The sequence below is a fragment of the Octodon degus genome, unplaced genomic scaffold, assembly GCF_000260255.1.
Source record: "Octodon degus isolate 3935 unplaced genomic scaffold, OctDeg1.0 scaffold00344, whole genome shotgun sequence".
NCBI lineage: Eukaryota > Metazoa > Chordata > Mammalia > Rodentia > Octodontidae > Octodon > Octodon degus.
Genome location: NW_004524920.1, coordinates 584,168 through 592,961, shown reverse-complemented (window position 1 = coordinate 592,961; position 8,794 = coordinate 584,168). Strand labels below are relative to the sequence as shown.

Here is an 8,794-nt window from a genome sequence, read left to right as displayed (position 1 = left end):
CCCCAGCACCACATGCCAGCCAGCCCTGCCCCCTGGTGGGCTGAGCTGGCCACACACACACACACACACACACACACACACACACACAAATAAAACAAAAAAAAGAAAATGTACCTTGGGACCAGGGAGATGGCTCAGTGGAATAAGCGCTTGCCTGGCAAGCACAGGGGAGATGACCCCAAGCCATGGTGGTACAGGAAGAGTGCTCTGGGCCAAGGCCATACTTGAGTCAGTGGTTAATTGGGGGGGGGGGGGGGGAGATGGCTCAGTGGAATAAACGCTTCCCTAGCAAGCGCAAGGACCTGAGTTAATCCCTGGTTCTGCCAAAAAAAAAAAGAGAGAGAGAGCAGGTGGGAAAGCCAAGGAGAGGTCCAGGGTCTGCAGGGCAGTGACAGGGACTAGACTTTGTACCGAGCACCTGGGCAGCTATGGGAGGGACACTGTGGAGCACTCCAGGCCAGGCTGGGCAGGAGGAGAATCTGTTCTCTGCCCAAGGCCAAATAGAAAAGGGAGGTTGGGACTCGTTGTCCTTTGTGTATCACAGACAGCGGAGGTCCTTGCTGGTTCCCAGTCTTTTAGGCTTTTGTTTGAGGGGGGTGCTAGGGATTGAACTTAAGACCTTGTGCTTGCCAGGCTGGTGCTTATGTCATGGAGCTACAGCCCCAGCTCTGGCTTTGTTTTTGTTTTTTATCATAAATAAAATGCTAGCCAGGTGTTGTGGTGCACAGCTGTAATCCTGACACTGCGGAGGCTGAGGCAGGAGGATCACTGAGAGGTCAGGGCTATCCTGGGTTACATAAGGAGACCCTGTCTCAAAATAAGTTAATTAGGGGCTGGGGAGATAGGTTGGTGGTCTAAGTGCCTGCCTGGCAAGCACAAGGACCTGGGTTCGATCTCTAGCACCACATGCCATGTACCAAATAAATAAAGATTAAAAAAAAAAAAAGACACATTCCATCTTAAAAAAAAAAAGTTAATTAAATGATACTAAAGCTCAAAATGGTGGTGTTTGTCTGTAATTCTCAGGAAGGTGAGACAGGAGGACTGCTTGAGCCCAGAAGTTCAGCCTGGGTGACATTAAGAGACTTGGTCTCAAAAAATAAGGCTGGGGAGGTAGCTCAGTGGAATAAGTGCTTGCTTGGCAAGCATAAGGTCCTGAGTTCAATCCTCGGTACTGTCAAAAATAATATAATCCCAGAGCTTGGGAGGCTGAAAACAGGAGGATCCATATGAGTCCAATCTGTGTAGTGAGACCCAGTAGACCCTGTACTAAAGACATAAAAAATAAGAAAAAAAAAAGCAAATAAATAAATAAAATGAAAATGCTAGTTATGTTGTCTTGCAGATGGTCTTACTGAGGTCAAGGAAGCTGTCTGTACTGCTTTCTCTAAGTTTGTTTGTTGGTTGGTTTATCACAACTGTCATGTCTCAGGTTCTTTCTGTTCTTACTCCTCGTCTCTGTCCCATCCTATTTTTTTTCTCTCCCCCTTCTCTGCCTTGTTTTCCCTCACCCAAGGGGTGTGGCCAGAGGAAGCTGAGTTTAGGAGGTGGCACAGTGTCCTGGTTCCGGCCAAGGCCACCTCAGTAAACACAGGACATCCTGCGGGGCTGGGGAAGGAGGTGGAAGCACCCTCGGCCCACCCTCTCCAGACCTAGCCTGGGCCAACAGCAGCTTCTCAGAGGTCCTACCCACTGCCCACCCCAGGTAGCACAGCCCAGAGGGACTGAGAGGCCCCCTCCTGCGCCCAGATGACCAACAGTTCTGAGGTGTTCTTTCCACAAGTCCCTTGTGCCTACTGTGTCCCTCCCGGCTTCAACCTCAATCCCCAACTGGACACTTCCCCTGGCGATCACCCCAGCGCTGGCTACACTGTCCACTGTCCCCTGGCTCAAGCCCAGCCTCCTCCCAGGCCCTCCTTCACCCTGGCTCATAGACTCTGTGGTGCTGTCCTTGCACCCCAGCGGCTGTCTTCCACCCAGGTCTTCCAGGAGTCCTAGGGGAGGGCAGTCTCCTGACACCCACTATCCCTGGCCACTTTTGTTCCTCCCTCTTTTCCTTGCTCAACCCTGCCCAGAGGCCTCTTCAATGTCCCTTCCCTACTCTTCCCTTCCCAAGTCTCCACCCCAGGGCTCCTGGGCTTACTCAGCCCCCTACCCAGTAGCTCCCTAGCATCTTTGCTGTAAAGACCCCATCTGGGGGCCTTGTGTGCCCTGGCCCCTAGGGGCCCCTCCAGAGCCATTACCTTACTGCATTCCCCAAAACCCAGTAGCTTAGAGACTGAAAACATCATAGGGCCTTTGTACATGCCGGTTTTCTTTCCCCTTCCTAGTACAGCAGCCCTTCAAAGTGAACACTGCTGTGCTTCCAGTTTACAGATAAGGACTCGAAGGTCCAGAAGTTAAGCACCTTGCCTAGAGTCACAGAGCTCCAGAATGGAATACCTAGGCAGTCCTGCTTTAAGCACAATCTCTTCTCATTCAAGCATAACAGCTCAGAGCTTCAACATCTCTGAGCATCACTGTATTTCTACAGCTTACTTTTCCTTAGGCCTGCCTCTCCCCGGCAAGGTACAGTTACACAGGTTGTGGCTTCACACGAGTCCATAATGAAGAGACCCCAGGTGCCATGCATTTGCTCACAGCTACGAAACTTTCCCTGCAGGCGGAGGTCAAGCACCTTGAGGGAGGGGCGTGTGTTTTGCACAAAAATACCATGCATGTGGGTTATACCGGCTCTGGCTCACAATCTGCTTGTGCCTGAGAATCTCATCTCCCTAAAGTCCAACTCCCAAGGCTGTGCAGACTCCGGCGTTGGCTCCACCCCAGGAGGCCACGCCCCTCAGCCTGAAGATTCCGGCCCACACCATTCCGAGCTGATCCACCAGCTCTGGTTCTGCTGCTCCGAAGGCTGACAGAGCCTTTGTGTCTTCCAGCTGTGACACCCCCGGCCAGCTCCCCTCCACCAGCAGCATTCACAGGACACCTCCCAACCACCACTACCACCAACATACTCTTCTCTTCCTTGACCCCCTACCTGGGAGAGCTGTGACCTGCTGCCCTCAGCTACCTTACCTCCCTGTCTCTTTATTTATTTATTTAGGTGGTATTGGGGAATGAATCTAGAGTTTTTGTGCTATGCTACTAGCCTAGCCCCCTTTCTTTACCCCAGACAATAAGTTTCCAAATTGCTAAATTATTCAATTGCTACTGGGCTCAAATTTGCCATCTTCCTGTCTCAGCCTCTCAGAGTGCTGGAACTACAGGCATGTGCTACCCTCAAAGCCCGGCCCCCTCTTTATTTTCCTTCCCTCATTCAGCAAAAATGTGAGTACATTTTTGTGCCTGACTCTAGGTGAAAGGTTACATCTGACCAGGTTTCATTAATAGTAGATGTCCGCATCTGCGGGCTTCACAGAATACTCCAGGGGGCCCTGGAGACATCAGAAACATGCCCCAAACACTCGGTAACAGATGACCGCTGACCCCTGCCCACCGGACTGATGCCAAGCAGGGGCATCAGGGCCACAGACTGGGCAGCAGGGGGCGCTGCTGTGCTCCGCCCAGGCTCCAAAGGTCTGGGTCCCGGACTCAGAAGCCCGGGTCCCGAAGTCTAGAACTGGGAGGGGCCAGGAGTTGGCATCCGGCGCCTGGAAGGATGCCTGGGCACACCGGCTCCCCGCGGTCTTTTCCACCCGCCGCCCGGGCGCCCTCAGCCACTTCCAGAAATGGGCACCACTTCCTCCGCGGCTCCAGGAAACTCGCTCTGCCCACCCCTTCCCCGCCCGGGCGCCGCGCCGGGCTCCCCGCCCCCCAGTGCCGGCCCGCAGCCCGCAGCTCCCGGGCTTCCTGCCCCGAGAGGCTGCTCTGCCCCGGCAGAGGCCCGTCCAGCCCTCCGCTCCTCCCAGCCCCCACCCGCCACCTCCGCAGGGACACCGCCCCCCACGCCCGGCACCCCGGGCTCTGCCCTGCCCCCACAGCCGCCAGGAAGGACGCAGCCCGGTCCCGTGCCAGGCCTGTGAGTGTCGCGCCCCGCCCAGCGGTCCAGGAATGCGGCTGGACGGCGGGGGCGGACGCAGACTCCCGGCTCCGTCCGGGTCTAGCACACGGACCGTCGGGCAGGTGGCCCCGGCTTGCCTGGACCTGGGTTTCTTCTAGAGGGAAAGCCAGCTGCCTAGCCCCTGATGGCCCTCTCAGCTCCACCATACCTGGAGGCTTTATTTTGGAGTTGGTCTCTAAGCAGCCCTATTCTTTGCCCCAAGACAGAGGTGAGGCCAAGAGAGTGGATTTTATTTTTAAAAAAACTGGCCGGTGTCTCCCATCCTTTGACCATTTTCCAAGAGTGCTGACTCGTTACTCGCCGCAGAAATGGTCTGGCTTCCAGCTCGGGTTTTCATTTCTGGGGCATTCTGGAAGCTCCCTCCCCCTCTCTGCAGGATACCCAGGGAAGAACTGGATTCATGTTTAAAAAGTGATCCAGGGCCTTCCTTCACGTGCACACAGGTACAGTAAGGAAACCTGCCCGTGTGTTCTGGGGTGGGTGTCTGCTTCTCAGGCCAGTGAGGCATTAAGGGCCCATGAGCTGAGCCCCTCCTCTAAGTCTGTGTTCTCAACTGTAAAGTGAGGCCCAAGATCATTATCCCCATCTTTGTGGGGTTGTTATAGGATTAACTAAACATGGCAAGTGTTTAGAAGAGTGCCTGCTACAGTCCTGGCTAAGTGTTAGACCTTATAGTTCACCTTTGCTGTAGCTCAGAGACAAAGAAGCACACAGGCAGATTTTCCAGAGCTGGTTTTAATCTCAAAAAACAGGTTGAGGTCTCTTCCCAAATCAGGAAAGAACAGCCCACACTGTGACCCAGAGAATTCAGTCCAGCCTGGGGCCTGGCCCAGTCGCATTCCAGCCACCAGGCCCTGTTATTCCTTCACTAGGGGCCAACCGCACTCCTCCATGGCCCCTCCAGAGGACAGACATGAAGTTGCCCAGGACTGGATTTTGTCTCTCCCAAGTGGCTAAGCCCCTTTCTCCGGGTGAGGGTAGCCAGCTGCATCTTTCCAAGGAGGGTTGATCCAGCCACCAGGCCCAGTTCAGACACCAGACAACCATCCCACCCCTTGGGCTCAGCGCCCTGGCCCCGGCGGCCGCTCTAGCGCCTGTGTACCCACCAGCACATCCATGAGGTAGTCCAGCTCAGCCTCATCCAACTCGGGAGCCCCCTCCTTGCCCGGCCCATCCTCAGGGCCAGGCTTGAGGCCCTCAGAGGCTGGCACCCAAAGTTCACTGTCATACATGGAAGTATCAATGTCCTCAAACAGGCCCTCTAGTCCATCATCCAGCAGACAGCCAGTGGCTGGGCTAAGCAGGTCCAAGGCACCCAGGCTGGGTGGGGTCGCCCCAACTGGGCGGCCTGGTGGGCCCTCATCTGCCAGGGGTTGGGGGGCCTGGCTCAAGCCTTCAATATGGCTGAGGTCCTCTAGGAGGCTGGCTATGGAGGTGGAGAGTGTGGCATCAGAGCTGGCCAGTAGGTTATCAGCCACGCTGGGGACGATGGGTGGGCTGGGCACAGGTGGCAGGGTCACTGTGGGTGCCATGGAGGCCTGGATGCGCCGCAGTGTGTTTACTACCAGCACCAGATGCCGAAGGTCTGGCTCACTCTGCCGAAGGCTGTGGTGGAGCTTGAGCACAGAGAGGTCAAAGAGGGAGCTGGAGGCCACAGTAGGGGGTGTCTGGGTCACTGCTGGGTGGCCTGGATCCAGCCACCAGGCGTCGACCTCCAGGTCTTCCTTCTTCTCCTCCTCCTCCTCCTCCTCCTCCCTCTTTCGCTTGAGACCCTTACTCAGCATCATCTGCAGAAAGGGAGGAGTCATACATTTATGGAGAGTAAACACTCCGTTCACACCCAGCCCTTGGGCCCTGACAAACTGCTGTCCCTATGAGGTTGGGCAAGTCATTTTACCTTTCTGAGCCTAAATTTTCTACAATATGGATAATGTTTTCTTTATCAATTATTTTAAGCGTTAAATGAAAAAGCACAATAATACCTGGTACTGGTAATTACTCTTATTAATAAGTACTCCTCATTTATTCTTTGGTTGTTTGATGCAGGGTCTCACTATGTACTTCAAGCTGGCCTCAAACTTATGGGGATCCTTCTGCTTCAGCCTCCACTGAGTGCTGGGATTACAGATGCAAGTTTATGCCTACCACACCAGGGTATAAGTATTTTCTTTAATTATTTTTTTAATGTATTTAATACAGGATCTACAGGGTCTCACTACGTAGATGGGACTCCTAGTGATTCTGTTTTCAGCCTCCCAAGCACTAGGATTACAGGCATGCCACCATACCCAGTCTCAATCACCTTCTCAGTGTGCCCGGGGGCAGGGCGGGCACAGCATGCTGGGGATCCAACCCCGGCCACTGCGCTCTGCCTACACAGGAGCTTTAATCCACTGAGCTATCTGGCCAGCCCTAAGTATTCTTGATAGTATAATAAAACATTATATAATACACCTGGTATGGTGGTGTACACCTGTAATCCCAGCACTGGGCTATATAGTGAATTCAAGGCCAGGATGGACTTCATAGTGAGACCCTGTCTCAAAAGAAATTATTTCTTCAGTGAACCATGCAGAATGGCCAACATTCAGTGTTTTCCCTTTTAATTTACAAAAGCAGGTGTTTCACATAGATCATGCTTACTGAGTGTCTGCTATACAGCAATAAACATTAGAAATGTGCATAGTGATGGAAGGACACCAAAAGACTCTGGAGATGAGGGAAGGCTTCTCAAAGATGACACTGAACTGTGAGCCCTGGTGTGTGAGATGTCAGCCATTAAGAACCAGACGAAACCGGGAGGAAAGCACTCCAGGAAGATGGGGGAGGGGCAAAGAAAGACCTAGAGCTCACAGCTGAGGCAGGGGGATCACCAGAGTTTGAGGTCAGCCTAGGCTACCCAGAGTCCAAAGATAGCCTGAACTACATACATAGTATGAGCCTGCCTCAAAAAGAACAGGGGGGAAAGAGGCCTATATTCCCAGCAGCCTATAATTCCAGCACTCGGAAGGCTGAGGCAGGAGGGTTCTTGCAAGTTCAAGGTCAGTATAGGCTACAAAGTGAGCTCAAGGCCAACCTGAACTGCATAGCAAGAGAGCCTGTCTCAAACATACACACTCACAAAACGACTTAAAGCCGTGGTAAGACTGAATTAAAAGACACAGAGAGGCTTGTGCCCGGAGTTACAAACTGGGAGTACCAGTGGGGGTGGGGCGCACGCAGAAGGCTGCAGAGACAGAGAGGTAGGGAGTTTGGGCTTTCAGAGCGGCCTGGAAGCACAGGGGGGTCTGTCTGAGCAGCGAGGAGAGTGTCGCGCTCATTAGGTTTCCAGCTGAGGAAGCCTGGCGGCAGGGCAAGGGGCACGGTGGAGGGGGAGTGTAGGCTGAGACCTGGGACGCGCGACTCTGACGGCCAGAGAAGAGGCTGGCGTTGGACATGTAAGGAAGCTAATTAAGAACTTATGCGAGAGACGGAGTGGTCAATGCTTGCGGGTAAATTCTGATGGACACTGGTGGGTTAGCCTTGAGAGAAGTTTGAGGATCCACTCTTCTCGGGGTGGGGAGGGCCCGGGGATTTGGCGCCCCCCGAAGCTACTTTAAGGGGGTCGGGAGGGCCACAGAACCAGTCCCCGGGACACTGTCTAACAAAACGTACAAGCAATCCGCATACTCAAAAGTGGGTCTTTGCCCTTAGCGAAGACCCGGAGTCCGGAACCGCAGGAATTCAGCCCCCACCCCGACTCCGCCCCCCGCGCCCCAGCGCCCCCTAGCGGCACCCAGGCCGGCTTTCACCCGAAGATCCAGACCCTCTGACCCCTGGGTCTTCTACACTGCCCCGCGCCCGGCCTATGCCTCTTTGCTCCCGTTTGGAGGAGCGCAATCCTAGACCACAGCGAGTCGTTCTGCGCTCCTGCCTTCGCTCGCTTCCGGAAGGCAGCGGCGGCGGCGGCGGCGGGGGCGGGTGAGTCACGCAGCCGGAGCCAGAGAGCAGGCGCCTCCGCCCCCTTCTCAGGCTGCGGCGTGATTCACCCAGCCCGTCCGGGGCGGGAGGCAAGCAGAGGCCCGGAGCGTCTCGCTACCATGTAGCCCAGGCGCTCCTCCGCCTGAACCAGAAACAGCACCACCGGGACCCAGCCGCCGGTACCCTTTTTCTCCCCAGGCCGCTTCATTTACATACCTAGTTCACTCGCTGCCAATCAGAACAAAGAAGTAGCCACCGTCAGCCAATCAGGAGGAAGCAGAGGTAGCATCGCTCGCTCACTCTCCTTCAGCAACCTACACTTGAGTCGGGAGACGCAGCTCTGACTAGGGCGCACGACTTCAGACTCTTCACTACCCTTAGCCACGCCCACTCGCGTGGCGGCCCCGCCCTCAACCCCAGGGATTGGCCTTGGGCGGTGATGGGCGGAGTCTGGACAGGGCCGGTTAAAGGGAGGGGAGGGTGGCTTCCTGGCACGCGTGTCCCGGCAGCAGCTAAGTGGGGAAAGATTTATGGCTATTTGCCGTGTTGGACGGTATTGGGTAGGAACTTTTTGGATTTTCAAAGTGCAGTTCCCCATACCTACCAAACAGCAATGGATCTTCTTAAGTACTTAGCCTCAACAGAGCTATACTCTAGGCCAGATAAGCCTGGGTTCAAACACTCTTACCACTCACTGGATATGTGACCTTGGAAAAACGGCGGTGCTCTCTGAGCCATACAAATTCTGTTCCGAGGGACCCTTTTTCTTTTTCTCCT

General features: G+C 54.6%; 1 protein-coding gene across 1 annotated transcript; it reads right to left on the bottom strand.

Annotated features, from left to right (window-relative positions):
• Positions 1–4,776: 4,776 nt before the first annotated feature.
• Positions 4,777–8,373, bottom strand: Sertad1 (SERTA domain containing 1). The gene is made up of 2 exons (XM_004647988.2): positions 8,234–8,373; positions 4,777–5,844 (listed from the first exon to the last, which is right to left on the bottom strand). Exon 2 carries the CDS (start codon positions 5,842–5,844, stop codon positions 5,119–5,121), a length of 726 nt encoding a protein of 241 aa, XP_004648045.2. The 5' UTR covers positions 8,234–8,373; the 3' UTR covers positions 4,777–5,118.
• Positions 8,374–8,794: the final 421 nt, after the last annotated feature.

Bases quoted from the DNA above. Each gene is read 5' to 3' on its own strand.
- Sertad1 (XM_004647988.2), bottom strand. From the start codon at position 5,844: ATGATGCTGAGTAAGGGTCTCAAGCGAAAGAGGGAGGAGGAGGAGGAG.